This window comes from Scyliorhinus torazame, chromosome 19 (assembly GCF_047496885.1).
Source record: "Scyliorhinus torazame isolate Kashiwa2021f chromosome 19, sScyTor2.1, whole genome shotgun sequence".
Classification (NCBI taxonomy): Eukaryota; Metazoa; Chordata; class Chondrichthyes; order Carcharhiniformes; family Scyliorhinidae; genus Scyliorhinus; species Scyliorhinus torazame.
This window is the reverse complement of record NC_092725.1, coordinates 77609237-77630307: the sequence shown is the minus strand read 5'-3', so window position 1 is coordinate 77630307 and position 21071 is coordinate 77609237. Positions and strand designations below refer to the sequence as shown.

The 21071-nt window shown below is 50.4% G+C and overlaps 1 protein-coding gene across 1 annotated transcript in view; it reads right to left on the bottom strand.

Moving 5' to 3' along the window:
* LOC140396240 (structural maintenance of chromosomes protein 1B-like) overlaps positions 1-21071 on the bottom strand; it is a 367818-nt gene that overhangs the window by 26727 nt on the left and 320020 nt on the right. The window contains exon 22 of the mRNA XM_072484572.1: positions 6583-6734. Within this exon, the coding sequence (XP_072340673.1) occupies positions 6583-6734 (152 nt within the window). The remainder of the gene's footprint in view (positions 1-6582; positions 6735-21071) is intronic.

Sequence of the window (21071 nt, the reverse complement as noted above, 5' to 3'; positions counted from 1 at the left end):
AATAAGATTAGGGAGGGTGGTAAAAGAGGTGGGGGGGGTGGCATTATTAATTAGAGATAGTATAACAGCTGCAGAAAGGCAGTTCGAGGAGTATCACCCTATTGAGGTAGTATGGGTTGAAGTCAGAAATAGGAAAGGAGCAGTCACCTTGTTAGGAGTTTTCTATAGGCCCCCCAATAGTAACAGAGATGTTGGGGAACAGATTGGGAAACAGATTTTGGAAAGGTGCAGAAGTCACAGGGTAGTAGTCATGGGTGACTTTAACTTCCCAAATATTGAGTGGAAACTCTTTAGATCAAATAGCTTGGATGGGGTGGTGTTTGTGCAGTGTGTCCAGGAAGCTTTTCTAACACAGTATGTAGATTGTCCGACCAGAGGAGGGGCAATATTGGATTTAGTACTGGGTAATGAACCAGGGCAAGTGATAGATTTGTTAGTGGGGGAGCATTTTGGAGATAGTGACTACAATTCTGTGACTTTCACTTTAGTAATGGAAAGGGATAGGTGCGTGCAACAGGGCAAGGTTTACAATTGGGGGACGGGTAAATACGATGTTGTCAGACAAGAATTGAAGTGCATAAGTTGGGAACATAGGCTGGCAGGGAAGGACACAAGTGAAATGTGGAACTTGTTCAAGGAACAGGTGCTACGTGTCCTTGATATGTATGTCCCTGTCAGGCAGGGAAGAGATGGTCGAGTGAGGGAACCATGGTTGACAAGAGAGGTTGAATGTCTTGTTAAGAGGAAAAAGGTGACTTATGTAAGGCTGAGGAAACCAGGTTCAGACAGGGCATTGGAGGGATACAAGATAGCCAGGAGGGAACTGAAGAAAGGGATTAGGAGAGCTAAGAGAGGGCATGAACAATCTTTGGCGGGTAGGATCAAGGAAAACCCCAAGGCCTTTTACACATATGTGAGAAATATGAGAATGACTAGAGCGAGGGTAGGTCCGATCAAGGACAGTAGCGGGAGATTGTGTATTGAGTCTGAAGAGATAGGAGAGGTCTTGAATGAGTATTTTTCTTCTGTATTTACAAATGAGAGGGGCGATATTGTTGGAGAGGACAGTGTGAAACAGATTGGTAAGCTCGAGGAAATACTTGTCAGGAAGGAAGATGTGTTGGGCATTTTGAAAAACTTGAGGATAGACAAGTCCCCCGGGCCTGACGGGATATATCCAAGGATTCTATGGGAAGCAAGAGATGAAATTGCAGAGCCGTTGGCAATGATCTTTTCGTCCTCACTGTCAACAGGGGTGGTACCAGGGGATTGGAGAGTGGCGAATGTCGTGCCCCTGTTCAAAAAAGGAACTAGGGATAACCCTGGGAATTACAGGCCAGTTAGTCTTACTTCGGTGGTAGGCAAAGTAATGGAAAGGGTACTGAAGGATAGGATTTCTGAGCATCTGGAAAGACACTGCTTGATTAGGGATAGTCAGCACGGATTTGTGAGGGGTAGGTCTTGCCTTACAAATCTTATTGAATTCTTTGAGGAGGTGACCAAGCATGTGGATGAAGGTAAAGCAGTGGATGTAGTGTACATGGATTTTAGTAAGGCATTTGATAAAGTTCCCCATGGTAGGCTTATGCAGAAAGTAAGGAGGCATGGGATAGTGGGAAATTTGGCCAGTTGGATAACGAACTGGCTAACCGATAGAAGTCAGAGAGTGGTGGTGGATGGCAAATATTCAGCCTGGATCCCAGTTACCAGTGGCGTACCGCAGGGATCAGTTCTGGGTCCTCTGCTGTTTGTGATTTTCATTAATGACTTGGATGAGGGAGTTGAAGGGTGGGTCAGTAAATTTGCAGACAATACGAAGATTGGTGGAGTTGTGGATAGTAAGGAGGGCTGTTGTCGGCTGCAAAGAGACATAGATAGGATGCAGAGCTGGGCTGAGAAGTGGCAGATGGAGTTTAACCCTGAAAAGTGTGAGGTTGTCCATTTTGGAAGGACAAATATGAATGCGGAATATAGGGTTAACGGTAGAGTTCTTGGCAATGTGGAGGAGCAGAGAGATCTTGGGGTCTATGTTCATACATCTTTGAAAGTTGCCACTCAAGTGGATAGAACTGTGAAGAAGGCCTATGGTGTGCTCGCATTCATTAACAGAGGGATTGAATTTAAGAGCCGTGAGGTGATGATGCAGCTGTACAAAACTTTGGTAAGGCCACATTTGGAGTACTGTGTACAGTTCTGGTCGCCTCATTTTAGGAAGGATGTGGAAGCTCTGGAAAAGGTGCAAAGAAGATTTACCAGGATGTTGCCTGGAATGGAGAGTAGGTCTTACGAGGAAAGGTTGAGGGTGCTAGGCCTTTTCTCATTAGAGCGGAGAAGGATGAGGGGCGACTTGATAGAGGCTTATAAGATGATCAGGGGAATAGATAGAGTAGACAGTCAGAGACTTTTTCCCCGGGTGGAACACACCATTACAAGGGGACATACATTTAAGGTGAAAGGTGGAAGATATAGGAGGGATATCAGAGGTAGGTTCTTTACCCAGAGAGTAGTGGGGGCATGGAATGCACTGCCTGTGGAAGTAGTTGAGTCGGAAACATTAGGGACCTTCAAGCAGCTATTGGATAGGTACATGGATGACGGTAAAATGATATAGTGTAGATTTATTTGTTCTTAAGGGCAGCACGGTAGCATTGTGGATAGTGCAATTGCTTCACAGCTCCATGGTCCCAGGTTCGATTCCGGCTTGGGTCATTGTCTGTGCGGAGTCTGCACGTCCTCCCCGTGTCTGCGTGGGTTTCCTCCGGGTGCTCCGGTTTCCTCCCACAGTCCAAAGATGTGCGGGTTAGGTGAATTGGCCAATGATAAATTGCCCTTAATGTCCAAAGTGCCCTTGGTGTTGGGTGGAGGTGTTGAGTTTGGGTATGGTGCTCTTTCCAAGAGCCGGTGCAGACTCAAAGGGCCGAATGGCCTCCTTCTGCACTGTAAATTCAATGATAATCTATGATTAATCTAGGACAAAGGTTCGGCACAACATCGTGGGCCGAAGGGCCTGTTCTGTGCTGTATTTTCTATGTTCTATGTCCTCTTGTAGCCACAGTATTTATGTAGTTCGGCTAATTGAATTTCTGGTCAATGGTGAATTCTCAGATGTAACAGTGGGTGTTCAGCTATGGTACTGTCAGTGAATATCAAGGGGAGGTAGTTAGATTCTCCCTGTTGGAGCAGGTCTTTGCCTGGCACTTGTGACACTGAATGTTACTTGCCACTTAACAGCCTAAGCTTCTATGTTGTCCGATTCTTGCTGTATACAGACATGGACTGCTTCACCAGCAAACATCCCCAGCTTTAATCTTATGAGATGGAAGGTCATTGATGAAGCTGTTGAAGATGGCTGGGGCTAGGACACCAACCAGAAAAACTCATGCAACAATGTCCTTGCCCTGAGACGATTGACTCCAATACCCATAAGCATCTTCTGTTGTTCTAGGTACGACTCCAGCCTGCGCTGTTTTCCCCGATTTCCACTCAAGTTAATATTAATGTGGTTCCTCAATATCACATTCAGTCAAATGCTACATGGATATTGAGGGCAGTCACTCTCAAGTTAACTCTGGAATTCAGCTCCTTTATCCATGTTTGGATCCTGGTTGTAGTGAAGTCTGGAGCCAAGTGGGTCTGGTGGAACTCAAAGTTAGTATCAGTGAGCAGTCCTAATTGATAAAACTAGCGATGACATGCTCCATCACTTGCTGATGGATGAGAGTAGACGGATGGGATGGTAAATGGCTGGATTGGATTTGTCCTGCTTTTTGTTATCAAGACAATTTTATACTTTGTTAGGTGGATGCCAATGTTGTAGCTTTATTGGAAGAGTTTGGCTCGACAGGCCAGCTAGTTCTACAGCACAAGTCTTCAGCACTGTAGCAGCATGTTATTGGGACTCGTAACCGTTGCTGCTTCTAGTGCACTCATTTCTTGATATCGTATGCAGTGAATTAATTTTGTTGAAGACGGGCATCTGTAATGGAGACCCTCAGGAGATGGCTACAATGGAACAACTAGTCAGCACGTCTGACTGCAAATGGTGGAAAAAGTTTTGGGCTCTTTTTTTGCATTGAGCTGGGTTCAGGACTCAGGAATCAGATGCACAATTTACAAGATTTGCAGGTCACACCAAATTGAACATTATAATCGATGCAGAGAAGGACTGTGGGTAAGAAAACTTTCATAAAGGTGCAGGATGTATGTAGAATTAGCAAATGAACTTCAATATAATAAATGGGAGGTAGTACGTTTTGGCAGGAGAAATAAGGAGGCCACATACTCCTTTCAAAATAAATGTCTAAGATGAACAGAGAAGTTTACTAATATATGAAATAGAAGCAGAAAGCAGTTCGGTCCCTTGAGCCTGCTCCGCCATTCAATAAGATCATTGTTGATCTGTTTGTTTAGAATTCTATATTCTCATCTCTCTTCCCCAACCCCCCCTCCCCGCCAACACACACACATACACACACTGATAACCTTTGATTCCCTTGCCCACAAAGAATCTATCTTGCCTTAAAAATATTCAATCATCCCCACCTCCACTGCCTTCTGAGGCAGACAATTACAAAGCCACACAGCCCTCTGGGAGAAATAAAATTCTCCGTATCTCTGTTCTAAAAGAGTGACCTCTAATCTTAAAACTGTGTTCGCTAGTTCTGGACTGATCGACAAGAGGAAATACATTTTCTGCAACCACATTGTCAAGACCATTCAAGATCTTACATACTTCAATCACTCACTCTTCTAAACCCCAGTGGAAACAAGTCCAGCCTGCCAACAATTCTCATAAGACAATCTGCTCATTCCAGGTATCAATCTGGTAAAGATCCACTGAACTGCCTCCAATGCATTTACATTTTTTTTACACTAAGGGGACCAAAACTGCCCACAGTACTCCAGATGTGGTCTCACCAATGCCCCGTGTAACTAAGTATAACAACCGTACTTTTATCCTTACTTCTTAATTACTTTCTGTATCTATCTACTAACTTTTTGTAACTCATGCATGAGAACACCCAGACCCTTCTATTCCTGGAATTTTCCAATTGTTTTCCATTTAAGTAATACTCTGCCTTTTTATTCTTCCTGCCAAAGTGAACAACTTCACATTTTCCCATATTATACTCGATGGCCTGACTTTTGCCCACTCACCAAACGTTTATATCTATCTGCAACCTTTATGTCCTCTCCACAACTTACTTTCCTTTCTACCTTTGTGTCATCTGGAAATTTAGCCACCATGCCTTCACTCCCTTCACCAAAGTCATTGATATAAAATTTTAAAAGTTCATGCCTCAGCATTGTTCCCTGTTGGACTCTACTAATCAAATCAGAAAAAGACCCATTCATGCATTCCCCCTGTTTTCTACCAGCCAGTCAATCTTCAATCCATGCTAATATGTTACCCCCTAGACCATAAGCTTTTATTTTCTGCAATTACTTTAATATGGTACCTTATCAAATGCCTTATCAAAAGCATCTACAGCGCATGTCACTTCTTCAAGGACTCAAATAGAGGTATAGGTGTTCTAATATACATAGTAAAAGTAGCAAAGCAGTTTAATAGGCAAAAAAGAGCAAAGCATTGGTGTTCATTTTTAGAGGGACTGAATTACAAAGCAAAGAAGCTATGTTAAAATTGTCTAGAATCTGTTAACAGAACCGTAGGTCACATTTGGATATTGTGAACAATTCTGGTCTCCAAATTACAAAATGGATATAGAGGTACTAAGGGGTAGATTCTCTGCCGCCAGTGGGGAGGTTCCCAATACGGGGAGAATCGTATGTCAGGCAAAAAATGGGATCGATGTCGTTCTGATGCATTGGTCCCTACCGGCGGCGGCAGCGAGCTACACGCCCCGTGCCAGTGGGAGGATGCAAATGGGTAATTTTAATCAGTTTGTATCCGATTAACAGACTGGATACCCGATTCTCCATGCACCCATGATGCTCCAAGCCTCTCGGCCAGGATTCACATATGCGCGGATTGCTGCAAGTATGGTCCTGACGTGGTGGATCCCACAGTGGGTCAAGGGGGTAGGTATTTAACCTTGGTGTCCCGAAAGTGAGTCAGAGGGTCCCCTCCTTCCCACAACACAAATCCACAATGTACATAAACACCTAGTTATGATTGACAGATCCTCACCACATCAAAAGTTAAGTGCTTTCTGCTGACAAAAAAAGGAAATGAAAGCACTTATCTCCTAGATGTTTATAAACATTACTTGAGATGCATTCAACAAGGGAAATGAAAATAAACAATCCTGACACATGGCTGTCTAGAAGCTATTACCCTGTTCGTTACAGATTACTAAAAGCTATTTCTCTTTGAAAGCTGCTGCTTTCAACACTTCTGTCTGAGGCAGCAAGTGTAAGGGGCTGGTAAGTAAATAAGGACAGAAGGTTATTTTCATGGGGTTGGATGAAAAGGGATATGGGCAGCAAAACATTAGTAGGGACATGTGGGTCAAATGGGTTTGTTCCCGTGGTGCAAATACTTTATAAATTTATTGTCCTAACTACAAATGATGAGACCACACTTTAAATTACAAATACAGTGGATAATTATCACTCTACCTGTGAATAGCAAAAAGCAATGCCAATGCTGCCACAGCCTTTTCTCCTCCTGACAAGTTATCCATTGGCATGAAACGTTTCCCTGGAGCCACACAGTTGTAACCAATACCATCCAAGTAAGGCTCTTCTGAGTTCTCTGGACTGAGGAATGCCTAATAAATAAAATTATTTATCTTCAATGGTTTTCTGCAATTAAATGCTTGAAGGAAAACTTCTGCAGTCAAGTAAAAATAATGAACATCCAAGATTGGTGACAAATAGTTATGTTATTGAAGTGTTCACAACCTGGCAGGCACTAACAACGAACCTTAAGATTCACATGAAGGAACATGGGAGCAGGAACAGGTCATTCAGCTCCTCGAGTCCCACAACCCTCTGGGCTAGAAAATTCCAAAGATTCACTAACCTCAGTGAAAAAACTATGGGATCCTGGGTTCAGAAGCAGGCAGGTTATGTCGCACCGACGCAAGGTTCTGGTTAGGCCCCAACTGGAGTACTGGGCGGGACGGTAGCACAGTGGTTAGCACTGTTGCTTCACTGCACCAGATACCCCGGTTCGATTTCTGGCTTGGATCACCGTCTGTGCGGAGTCTGCACGTTCTCCCCTTGTCTGCCTGGTTTCCTCCAGGTGTTCTGGTTTCCTCCCACTAGTCCTGAAAGACGTGCTTGTTAGGTGAATTGGACATTCTGAATTCAATCTCGGTGTACCCAAACAGGCGCCAGAGTTTGGCGATTAGGGGATTTTCACAGGTAACTTCATTGCAGTATTAACGTAAGCCTACTTGCGATACTAATAAAGATTATTATAACTGCATCTAGTTCTTTTTTTTAAGAAAACATTTTATTGAAGCATTTGTAATTTTCAATTTAACAAATTAACATTCTAAACAGCCTAGCGGCCCGACACACACAACAATATTCCAATAACATAACCAACTAACCCCCCCCGCCCCCTAGCTCCTAACTACCCGGATATTAGAATCCCTGTCTATTATTTTGCACTGCCTCTCATTTTTCTTCCCCCCTTTCCCCTCCCCCTCTTTCTGCTGACGTTCAGTTTTCCTTAAAAAAGTCGATGAACAGGCAGCACGGTGGTGCAGTGGGTTAGTCCTGCTGCCTCACAGCGCCGAGGTCCCAGGTTCGGTCCCGGCTCTGGGTCACTGTCTGTGTGGAGTTTGCACATTCTCCCCGTGCTTGCGTGGGTTTCGCTCCCACAACCCAAAGATGTGCAGGGTAGGTGGATTGGCCACGCTAAATTGCCCCTTAATTGGAAAATGTTAATTGGGTACTCTAAATTTTTTTTTAAAGTCGATGAACGGCTGCCACCTCCGAGCAAACCCCTGAAGTGAACCTCTCAAGGCGAACTTAATCTTTTCCAGCCTGAGAAACCCTGCCACGTCACTGACCCACACTCCTGACTTTGGAGGCTCCGAGTCCCTCCATCCCAGCTAAATCCGTCTCCGGGCCACCAGGGAGGCAAAGGCCAAAACATCGGCTTCTCTCTCTCTCCCCCCCCCCCCCCCCTTGGGCCCCGGATCCTCTGATTCCCCAAATATTGCCATTTCTGGACTCGGAGTCACCCTCCCTTCCAGGACCTCTGACATGATGTCCGCAAATCCCTGCCGGAATCCCCTCAACTTCGGACATGCCCAGAACATGTGTACGTGGTTCGCCGGGTTACCCCTACACTGCCCGCAACTATCCTCCACTTCTTCAAAAAACCTACTCATCCGGGCTACAGTCATATGAGTCCTGTAAACTACCTTGAACTGGATCAGGCTAAGCCTGGCACACGATGAGGGTGAATTGACTCTCGTCAAGGCCTTTTCCCATAGTCCGTTTTCCAACTCTTTCCCCCCCCCCACCCCCCCCCCCCCCACCACCCCAAACTCCTCCTCCCACTTCCTCTTCACCTCCCCGATAGGGACCCCTTCCCACTCCATCAACTCCTTGTATATCTCCGAAACCCTCCCCTCCCCAACCCATTAAAAAAAAATATATATATATATTTATTAAAGTTTTTCAACAAAACAATTTTTTCCCCTTACAAACAATAACCCCCCCCCCCCCCCCCCGTAACAAAATAACACAAAATCGCCCTGAGCAAGATATATACATGGTAAGATGATGTATTTACATAGCTTTATACACTGGCTCTCGCCCATTCGTGCCAGTTTCCCCTTCATGTTATCCCCCGCTCATCCGTCCCCTCAAGCAATCTCTCGTTCCCCCCACCCACCCCCCCAGGGTTGCTGCTGCTGCTGACCGACCTTCCTCTAACGCTCCGCGAGGTAGTCTAGGAACGGTTGCCACCGCCTGTAGAACCCCTGCGCAGACCCCCTTAAGGCAAACTTAATCCACTCCAAGTTTATGAACCCAGCCATGTCGTTTGTCCAGGCCTCCACGCTAGGGGGCTTCGCCTCCTTCCACATTAGCAAGATCCTTCGCCGGGCTACCAGGGACGCAAGGGCCAGAATGCCGGCCTCTTTCGCCTCCTGCACTCCCGGTTCGTCCACTACTCCAAATATTGCTAGCCCCCAGCTTGGCTTGACCCGGACTTTCACCACCTGAGATATTGCTCCCGCCACTCCTCTCCAGAACCCCTCCAGTGCCGGACATGTCCAGAACATGTGGACATGGTTCGCCGGGCTCCCTGAACGTCTTCCGCATCTGTCCTCTACCCCAAAGAACCTACTCAACCTCGCCCCCGTGCGCTCTGTGAACCACCTTAAATTGTACCAGGCTGAGCCTGGCACATGAGGAGGAATTAACCCTTCCCAGGGCGTCAGCCCACAAACCTTCCTCGATCTCCTTCCCCAGCTCCTCCTCCCATTTACCCTTCAACTCTTCTGCTAGCGCTTCCCCCTCTTCTTTCATCTCTTGGTGTATTGCCAAAACCTTGCCCTCCCCGACCCATACACCCGAGATCACCCTGTCTTGAATTTCCTGCGTCGGGAGCAGCGGGAATTCCCTGACCTGTCGCCTCACAAAAGCCCTCACCTGCATATATCTGAATGCATTTCCCGGGGGTAGCTCAAACTTCTCCAGTGCCCCTAGGCTCGCAAATGTCCCGTCGATGAACAGGTCCCCCATTCTTCTAATCCCCGCCCAGTGCCAGCCCTGGAACCCCCGTCCATCTTCCCCGGGACACACCGGTGGTTACCCCTGATCGGGGACCACACCGAGGCTCCCACTGCACCCCTATGCCGTCTCCACTGGCCTCAGATCCTTAACGTTGCCGCCACCACCGGGCTCGTGATGTACTTTGATGGCGAGAGCGACAGCGGTGCCGTCACCAGCGCCCCCAAGCTCGTTCCTTTGCAGTACGCCATCTCCATCCTCTTCCATGCCGCCCCCTCTCCCTCCATAACCCACTTACAGATCATCGCCACGTTTGCTGCCCAGTAGTAGCTCCCTAGGTTTGGCAGCGCCAGCCCTCCTTGGTCCCTACTGCGTTCCAGGAACCCTCTCCTTACCCTTGGGGTTTTGTTCGCCCACACAAACCCCATAATACTCCTACCTACTCTCTTGAAAAAGCCCTTGGTAATCACGATGGGGAGGCACTGGAACACAAACAAAAACCTCGGAAGGACCACCATATTTACCGACTGCACTCTACCCACCAACGAGAGCAGCAACATGTCCCATCTTTTGAAGTCCACCTCCATTTGGTCCACCAACCTCGTCAGATTCAATTTGTGTAGGGCCCCCCAGCTCCTGGCTATCTGGATCCCTAGATACCGAAAACTCCCCTCCGCCCTCCTCAGCGGTAGGTCCCCTATCCCTCTTTCTTGGTCCCCTGCCTGTAGTACAAAAAGCTCGCTCTTCCCTACATTGAGCTTATAGCCCGGGAACTCCCCAAACTCCCTCAAAGTCTGCATGACCTCCACCATCCCCTCCATTGGGTCCGCCACGTACAGCAGCAGGTCGTCCGCGTATAGCGACACCCGATGCTTTTCTCCCCCGCGGACCACCCCCCTCCATTTATTAGACTCCCTCAGTGATATGGCCAAGGGTTCGATCGCCAATGCAAAGAACAGGGGGGACAGAGGGCACCACTGCCTCGTTCCTCGGTACAGCCGAAAGTACTCTGACCTCCGCCGGTTCGTCACCACACTTGCCACCGGGGCGCTGTAAAGGAGCTTAACCCAGCTAATAAACCCTTCCCCGAACCCAAACCTACGCAACACCTCCCAGAGGTACTCCCACTCCACTCGGTCAAAGGCATTTTCCGCGTCCATGGCTGCCACTATCTCCGCCTCTCCCTCCTCCGATGGCATCATTATCACGTTTAAGAGCCGCTGCACATTCGTATTTAATTGCCTGCCCTTTACAAATCCCGTCTGGTCCTCATGTATCCCCCCCGGGACACAGTCCTCAATCCTCGTGGCCAGCACTTTTGCCAATAGCTTAGCGTCCACATTAAGGAGCGAAATCGGCCTGTACGGTCCACATTGCAGTGGGTCCTTGTCTCGCTTCAGAATCAAGGAGATTGTCGCCTCCGACATTGTCGGGGGCAGGGTCCCCTCCTCTCTTGCCTCGTTAAAGGTCCTCACTAGTAGCGGGGCCAACAGGTCCGCATACTTTCTATAGAACTCCACCGGGAACCCATCCGGACCCGGGGCCTTCCCCGCCTGCATGCTCCCCAAACCCTTACTCAGCTCCTCCAACCCGATTGGTCCCCCAAACCAGCCACCTCTCGCTCCTCCACCCTCGGGAACCGCAGTTGGTCCAGGAATCTTCTCATCCCCTCTTCCCCCCCTGGGGGCTGGGATCTGTACAGCTCTTCGTAGAAGGCCTTGAATACCTTGTTTATTTTCGTTGCACTCCGAACCGTGGCTCTCCCTCATTCTTTGATTCCCCCTATTTCCCTCGCTGCTGTCCTCTTACGGAGCTGGTGTGTCAGCATCCGACTGGCCTTTTCCCCATACTCATAGATCGCCCCCTGCGCCTTCCTCCACTGTGCCTCCGCCTTCCCCGTGGTCAACAGGTCAAACTACGTCTGGAGCTGTCGCCTTTCCCCAAGTAATCTCTCCTCCGGGGCCTCTGCGTATCTCCTGTCCACTCGCAAAATCTCCCCCACTAACCTGTCCCTTTCCATGCCCCCTGTCTTCTCCCTATGAGCCCTGATGGAGATTAGCTCTCCCCTGATCACCGCCTCCCATACCACCCCCACTCGCACCTCCCCGTTGTTGTTGGCCTCCAAGTACCTTTCGATACACCCCTCACCTTCCCACACACCACCTCATCTGCCAACAGTCCCACGTCCAGCCGCCACAGTGGGCGTTGGTCCCTCTCCTCTCCCAGCCCCATTTCCACCCAGTGCGGGGCATGGTCCGAAATGGCTATGGCCGAATACTCCGTCCCCTCCACCCTCGGGATGAGCGCCCTGCCCAGAACAAAGAAATCTATCCGTGAGTAGGCCTTGTGCACGTGGGAAAAGAAAGAAAATTCCCTGGCCCGCGGTCTTACAAACCTCCATGGGTCCACTCCCCCCATCTGATCCATAAACCCCCTGAGCACCTTGGCTGCCGCCGGCCTCTTTCCCGTTCTTGATCTGGAGCGGTCCAGTGCTGGATCCAGCACTGTATTGAAGTTCCCTCCCATTATCAGTCCTCCTACCTCCAGGTCCGGAATGCGCCCCAACATGCGCTTCATGAATCCAGCATCATCCCAGTTCGGGGTGTATACATTTACCAACACCACCCACGTCCCTTGCAACCTACCACTCACCATCACATATCTCCCTCCATTATCCACTACGATAGTCTTGGCCTCAAATGACACATGCTTTCCCACCAGAATTGCCACCCTTCTATTTTTTGCATCCAGTCCCGAGTGAAATACCTGACCTACCCATCCCCTTCTTAACCTAACCTGGTCCGCCACCTTCAGGTGTGTCTCTTGGGAGCATAGCCACGTCTGCCTTCAGTCCCTTCAAGTGCGCGAACACTCGAGCCCTCTTCACCGGCCCATTCTGGCCCCTCACGTTCTACGCTATCAGCCGGATTGGAAGGGCTCTCACACCCCCCCCTCGGCTAGCCATCTCCGTTTCTGGGCCAGACCCGTGTCCGCGTCTCCCTCACCATCCGGGGGACCTCCGTCCCGACCACCTCTTCTGTGTCCCATTCCCTTTCGGCCAATGCAGCAGCAACCCTTTCCCCCCGCCCCTCCAGACCCCTGTCTAGCTTTTTTGCTCCCCCCCATATCACTCCCGTAAGTCAGCTGACACCTGCTGATGCCAGCTTCTCCCGCCATCCCTTTGACCCCCCCCGTGTGGGAGTCTCCTCATCAATATACGTTCCTTCGTTCCCCTTTCCGCCTTTCTTCCCGCGTGCGGGAAAAGAACCCTGCGCTTTCCAAAGCCTGCCCCGCCCCCTCTGGCGCAGCTCCTGTCGAGGCCTTGTCTCTCTCCCCCAGCCCACATAACATTCCCTGCGTGTGATTGACCCCCTATATACAACAACCATCGTACTTTAACCCTCAAACACCCCCCACCTTCACAAACCCTCAATTAAGAGTCCAACTTTTCAGTTAGTATAAAGGTCCACGCCTCTTCGGGCGTTTCGAAGTAGTGGTGTTGGCCATCATGTGTAACCCACAGTCGCGCTGGCTGCAACATTCCAAATTTCACTCCTTTCCGATGCAGCACCGCTTTGGCCCGGTTGAAACCCGCTCTCCGCTTAGCAACCTCCGTGCTCCAGTCCGGGTATATTCTGATCTCTGCATTGTCCCACTTGCTGCTCCGCTCCTTCTTGGCCCATTTCAGGACCCTCTCTCTGTCTGTAAACCGGTGAAATCTCATCACCATCGCCCTTGGCGGCTCATTTGCCTTGGGCTTCCTCGCCAGCACTCGGTGCGCCCCTTCCAGCTCCAGCAATACCGGGGGGGCCTCCGCGCCCATCAGCGCCCCGATCATTGTGCCCGCATATGCCGCGGCGTCAGCCCCCTCCACTCCTTCTGGGAGACCCAGGATCCTCAGATTATTCCTCCTCGACCTGTTCTCCAGGTCTTCGAGTCTTCCCACGTCTTGTGTAGTGCCTCGTGCTGCTCCACTTTCACCGCCAGGCCCAAGAGCTCGTCCTCATTCTCACTCACTTTGTCCTGGATCTTCACCTCGTGGGCTTTCTGGGTTGCCCCCAGTCCTTCAATTATTGCCAACATAGGCGCGCCACCATCTCCTTAGGCAGCTCCTCGAAGCAGCGCTTGATGAATTCCTGCATCTCCTCTTTGTCCCCGGCTGCCGCCATTTTGCTTGTTTTCCCCCTCTTCTCCCGCTGCTCCAATGCCACTTTTCTGACCGTTTCGCTGCGGGTCCGGTCCATACAAGTTAGTAGGGGACCTCTCTCCTCACTTCCCCACGGGTTGGCTGTGAAAAAAGTTCAGTTGGGGCTCTTCTATCGAGCCCGAATGTCCGTTTTCGCGGGAGCTGTCGAAGCGTGCGGCTTAGCTCTGCATAGCCGCACCCGGAAGTCCGCATTGACCCTCTTAGGGCAAACTTGATTTTCTCAAGACTGAGAAAGCCAGTCATGTCATTGACCCAGGTCTCTGATTTTGGAGGCTACGAGTCCCTCCACGCTAACAATATCCGTCTCCAAATTACCAGGGAGGCAAAGGCCAAGACATCGGCCTCTCTTGCCCCCTGGACTCCCGGGTCCTCCGACACTCCGAAAAACTCCACCTCTGGACTCGGTGCCACCCTTGTTTTTAACACCGTGGACATGACGTCTGCAAACCCCTGCCAGAATCCCCTAAGCTTTGAACATGCCCAAAACATGTGGACATGGTTCGCTAGCCCTCCTGCACACCTGTCTGCTATCCCCAAAAAACTTGCTCATCCGGGCCACCGTCACGTGTGCCCGATGAACGACCTTAAAATGTATCAGGCTGAGCCTGGCGCATGATGTGAACGTGTTGTCCCTGCTTAACGCATCTGCCTCTATCACTCCCCTAACTCCTCCTCCCATTTGTGCTTTAGCTCCTCTGTCTGCGTTTCCTCTGACTCCATGAGTTCTTTATAGATATCTGAGACCTTACCCTCTCCCATCCAGATGCTAGAAATTACCCTATCTTGTATCCCACGTGGAGGTAGGAGCGGGAAGGTTGGAACCTGCCTTTGCAAAAAGGCCCAAATCTGCAGATGTCTAAACCCATTCCCCCCAGTCAACTCAAACTTCTCCTCTAACCGAGGAAGCTCCCATCTATAAACAAATCTCCCATCCTCCCAATCTCTGCCATCCCCAAAACCCTCCATCTGGGCTCCCTGGGGAAAACCGAAGGTTGCTACAGATTGGAGTCCAAACCGATGCTGCCTCCGCTCTCACATGTTTCCTCCACTGCCCCCAGACTCTCAGGGCCGCTATTACCACCGGGCTTGTGGAGTGCCGAGCCGACGAGAACAGCAGAGGTGCTGTGCTCAATGCCCCTAAACTCGTGTCCTTACAAGATGCAGCCTCTACTCGTTCCCACACTGACCCTTCCCCCACCACCCACTTCCTAATCATGGCTACATTTGCCGCCCAGTAATAGTTGCTAAAGTTTGGCAGCGCCAGCCCACCCCTCCCTCTGGCCACGCTCCAGCATCACCTGCTTCACTCGCCCACTCCAAACCGGAGATCACTTTATTTACCCGCTTGAAAAAGGCCTTTGGGGTAAAGATGGGGAGGCACTGAAAATCAAACAGGAATCTCGGGAGGACTGTCATTTTCACTGTCTGTACCCTCCCCGTCAGTGATAATGGGAGCATATCCCACCTTCGGAAATCCTCTTTCATTTGTTCCACTAACCGGATCAAGTTTAGTTTATGTAACAGCCCCCAGTCTCGTGCCACCTGGATCCCTAAATAACGGAAACTACCTCCCACCACTTTGAACGGCAGCTCTCCCAGTCTCCTCTCCTGCCCCCTTGCCTGGATCGCAAACATCTCGCTTTTCCCCCATGTTCAATTTGTACCCCGAAAACAGCTAGATCCCCCCAAAATCCTCATGATCTCTCCCATCCCTTCTAATGGGTCAGAAACATACAGGAGCAGGTCGTCTGCGTATAACGAGACCCTGTGTTCCACCCCACCCCGGACCAGTCCCTGGAAGCTCTTAACGCCATAGCCAGTGGCTCAATGGCCAGAGCAAACAGCAACGGAGAGAGGGGGCATCCCTGCCTAGTCCCCCGGTATAGTCTGAAATAGCCAGACGTCAACCGGTTTGTTCGAACATTCGCCTCTGGTACAGCAGCCTGACCCAGTCGATGAAACCCCGACCAAACCCGAACCGCCCCAACACCTCCCACAGATAGTTCCATTCCACCGAGTCAAAGGCCTTCTCCGCATCCATTGCAACAACCACTACCTCCACCTCCTTTCCCTCTGGGGGCATCATGATTAGATTCAAGAGCCTTCTAACATTGGCCATTAGTTACCTACCCTTAACGAACCCCGTCTGGTGTTCCCCTATCACAGTCTTCTATCCTTGAGGACAAGATGTTTGCTAACAGTTTGGCATCAACACTCAACAGGGAGATCGGCCTGTAAGACCCGCATAGCTCAGGGTCCTTCTCCCGCTTCAGGATCAGTGAGATCGAAGCCTGTGACATTGTCGGGGGAAGAACACCTCGCTCCCTTGCCCCATTAAACATCCTCACCAATAGTGGGCCCAGCATCTCAGAGAACTTGTTATAAAACTCCACTGGGTAACCATCGGGTCCCCCGCGGGGTCTTGCCTGACTGCATGGCCTCCAGTCCATCTGCTATTTAGGAGCTGGTTTAGCACAGGGCTAAATCGCTGGCTTTGAAAGCAGACCAAGGCGGGCCAGCAGCACGGTTCAATTCCCGTACCAGCCTCCCTGAACAGGCGCTGGAATGTAGCGATTAGGGGCTTTTCACAGTAACTTCATTTGAAGCCTACTTGTGACAATAAGCGATTTTCATTTATCATTTCATTATTTCTTCAATCCCTATCGGGGCTCCCAGCCGTTCTACCAACCCCTCATCCACCTTCGGGAACTCCAGCCCTCTCAGTAATTGCCTCATTCCTTCCACTCCCGCTGGGGGTTCCGACTTGTATAGCCTGCTGTAGAACTCCTTAAATACACCGTTAACCCCTGCTGGATCCAAGATTGTGTTCCCTCCTCTGTCCTTCACTCTCCCTATCTCCCTAGCTGCCTCCCTTTTCCTGAGCTGCTGTGCCAGCATTTACTAGCTTTCTCTCCATACTAATATCGCCTTCCTCAACTGCTCCACTGCCTTCCCCGCAGATAACAAGCCAAATTCCACCTGTAGCCTCCGTCATTCCTTCAGTAATCCTGCCTCCGGGGCCTCCGCATATCTCGTGTCTATTTGAAGTATTTCCCCAACCTCTGCCCTCTATTCCTTCTCCCTATGAGTCTGAATCAAAATCAATTCCCCTCTGATCACTGCCTTCAGTGCGTCCCAAACCATTGCTGCTGAGACCTCTCCCGTATCGTTAATCGTTAAGCCCTGATCAAAATAAAACAGTCGATCCGGGAGTATACTTTATGTACATGTGAGAAGAAAGAGAACTCCTTCGCTCTTGGCCGTCCAAACCGCCATGGATCTGCTCCATGAACCCCTTTAGCTCCTTCGCCATTGCCGGCACCCTGCCTGTCCTTGAACTAGGCCGGTCCAGCCTTGGGTCAATGAACGTATTGAAGTCCCCCCGCCATGATCAGCTTGTGTGAATCCAGATCCAGGATCTTCCCTAATATCCGTCTTACAAACTCCACATCATCCCAGTTTGGTGCGTAGACATTCACAAGCACCACCGGCAACCCTTCCAGCTTCCCGTTAACCATGATGTGTTCATTTTTTCATTTCATATATCTACCACCCATATCCGCAACTATTCTCCCCGCCTCAAATGACACTCGCTTGTTAAACAGGATTGCGACCCCTCTAGTCTTAAAGTCCAGCCCCGAGTGAAATACCTGCCCGACCCATCCCTTCCTCAGTCTGGTCTGATCAATTATCCTCAGGTGTGTCTCCTGTAGCATTACTACGTCCGCCGTCAATCCCCTCAAATGTGCGAACACGCGAGCCCTCTTAACCATCCCATTCAGTCCTCTGACGTTCTACGTGATCAGCCTGGTCGGGAGGCTCCCCCTCCCCCCGTTAGGCCAGCCTCCAGCTCGTGCCCCGCGCTCCCTCCGGCCCGCCCCCAGGTAGCCTCCTTCCACGGCCTCCCATTTATCTCCAAGCAACCACCCCTTCCCTGCCAGCAGAGCGATTCCACCCCCCCCCCCCCCATTAACAGCACAATAAATGCAACCCCCTTCAACAAACAAAACATCTGCTCACCCCCCACTGCGTTTCCATGAGACAACCCGCCCAGCTGGCTTGGTGACTCTCCCCCATGGCGCCAGACATCTTACCTCCTATTGTTCCCTCCTCTTCCCCCCGCTCGGACATACCTATTCAAAAGGCACGAAACCACCCAAACACATCCAAAGAAAAAAAAAAACAAAGATTCACCCACCCTTCCCCCATCAGTGTAAAGTTAACTCCCAAAACTCAGCAACAGCCCAAAACAAATTACAAAAGGCATTTCTCATGTAGTGCAGAAGAACAATTTTAGCAGAATCCCTACAACAAAGATCAGTCACGTCAGTCTCTATCTACACCGTTGCTTTTCACAAAGTCCATTGCTTCATCCGGCGACTCAAAGTAAAATTGCCGCTCTTCATAGGTGACCCATAAACGAGCTGCATAAAGTAGACCAAACTTCACCTTCCTCTTGAAAAGGGTTGATTTCACTCGGTTGAAACCCGCTCTTCGCTTGGCCAGGTCCGCACCCATATCTTGGTAGATGCGCGGAATGTTATTCTCCCACTTACGACTCCGTGTCTGCTTGGCACAACGCAAAATCTGCTCCTTATCCAGGAATTTGTGCATTCGTACCACCATCGCCCTCGGTGGCTCATTCGCCCGCGGAAACCTCGCAAGCGTTCTGTGCGCTCTGTCCACTTCCAGGGGTCTAGAAAACGACCCATTGCCCATTAACTTCTCGAGCATATTCGCCACATAAGCCCTTGCGTTCGTTCCCTCACATCCCTCAGGGAGGCCAACCATCCTCAAGTTCTGCCGGCGGGACCTATTCTCTAGGTCCTCCACCTTGTCTTGCAGCCTTTTCTGTTGCTCTTTCATCAGCCCCACCTGCGCCTCCAGCGCCGTTAGGCGTTCCTCATGCTCAGCCACCGTTTCCTCCACCTTCTGGACCGCCCGATCTTGGGCTTTCAGTCTCTGCTCCACCCGAGTGATCGACTCCTTGATTGGGTCCAGGCATTCCTTTTTTTGCTTGGCAAACCATCCCGAATAAACTCCACCAGCTGGTCCAGTGTCCACTGGGCCGGCGAGCCCGTACTCTGCAGATCCGCCATGCTTTCCTTTTTTGCAGAATCTCCACGTGTCTGCTCGATTCGGTTCCTCCTTCCCTTACGTCCACTTTTGTACCGTGTCTCCATATACTGGGTGGGATTCCTCCTCACAGTCTCATCCACCACCGACCCCTCAACAAAATTCCGAAAAAAGTCGGGGGAAAAAGGTCCAAAAAGTCCGCCATGAGCGGGAGCCACCAAATGGGCGACCTACTCTCTCATGGCCGCCTCCGGAAGTCATTTTCCACTGCGTTAATTTATTTTCTTATATAGTAAGGTTTATCCTGTTCTTCCATTCATTTACTTTATGTACATTTTGCCGTCCTCTGCCTTGGCTTGTGGTCCCTTCCGCACCTCCCCTTCCCACCCTTGTGTCCTCTTTCTCCTCCTTTCCTCTTTCTCCTGTCTCCCCCCCCACCCCGAGTTGCGCATTCCTTTGGTTCCCCTTCTATCTTTCTTTTCCCCTGGTCTTTCCACTTTTTCTTCCTCTCTCCCATTTTCCTATCTTACTCCTTGTTTCTGGCCTCGAACAGGTTTTGGAACAGGCCGACGAGCTGCCCCCATGTATCTAGGAAGCCTTCCTCCGACCCTCGAATGGCATAATTAATCTTCTCCAGGTGGAGAAATTCCGAAAGGTCCTTGAGCTAGTCTGCATCTGTGTGTGGTGTTGCTGATCGCCAGCTGAGCAGGATTCTTCGGCGTGCGATTTGGGAAGCGAAAGCTAGGGCGTCGGTCCTCTTCCCAGTGTGTAGTTCTGGCTGCTCCGATACCCCGAAGATTGCCACAATTCTACATGGCTTCAGCCTCACCCCCACAACCTTGGACATTGCCTCAGAGAAGGCTGTCCAGAACCCAGCAAGTTTGGGACAAGCCCAAAACATGTGGGTGTGGTTAGCCGGGCCCCTCTGGCATCGTTCACATTTGTCCTCCACCTCCGGGAGGAACCTGCTCATTCAGGTTCTGGTCAGGTGCGCTCTGTGCACCACTTTGAGCTGCATTAGGCTGAGCCTTGAGAAGGAGGAGGCGGAGTTAGCCCTGCTCAGTGCTTCGTTCCAGAGTCCCCACCCTACCTTTGTCCCCAGTCCGTCCTCCCATTTTCGTCTGGTCTCGTCCAGTGGTGTTCGAGCTCTGTCCAGTAACTATCCGTAGATGTTCCCGCATAGTCCCCCTTCTTTCCTGCTTGTTCCTATCAGGTCCTCTAGTAGTGTGCTTTTGGGCCCCGGGGTACCCTACTGTCTCTTTGCGGAGGAAATGTTTTATTTGGAGGTGCCTCATTTCCTGTCCTTTCGGTAGTCCACTTCTTTTGTCAGTTCGTCCAGTATTGACAGTCTGTGTCCTATGTAAAAGTCCCTGATGACTCAGTGCCCCCACCGCGTCTCCATCTTTTGAAGGTGGGTCCAGCATGGCTAGGGGGAAATTTGTGATTGCCGTAGATGGGCCCATGGGGGACATCTTAGTTAGCCTAAAGGGATGTCTCAGTTGGGCCCACGTTCTCAGCGTGGCTGGTACCACTGGGCCTGTTATGTATCTTGTTGAGGGGAATACCACTGGGCATGTTGTGTATGTTGTTGAGGGAGATGGGAGTGCTGCTGTAGCCAGGGCCCGGAGGGTCGTTGCTTTACAAGAGCATACCATCTGTACCCACTCTGAGTCGGGTTTGTGTAACCATCCCCTCACTCTTTCTGCCGTTGTTGCCCAGTGGTAATTGATGCGACCATCAATTCACTCAAAGACACGTGGAGAAGTAAACCTTGGTTTTAATCAGCTTAGAAATGAAATGAAAATCGTTTATTGTCACAAGTAGGCTTCAAATGAAGTTACTGTGAAAAGCCCCTAGTCGCCACATTCCAGTGCCTGCTCGGGGAGGCTGGTACGGGGATTGAACCGTGCTGCTGGCCTACCTTGGTCTACTTTAAAAGCCAGCGATTTAGCCCAGTGTACTAAACCAGCCCCTGTAACAATGCCTGCCTGCGACTGGTACAATACTGGGAACTACCTGCAGGTCAGCTGCTCTTTATAATTCCTCTTAAGGGGAGGAGTCATGGGCGGAGCCCGTACATGCCCCAACATATCCCCCTGTGGGTGAAGCCACACAATGGCCCATA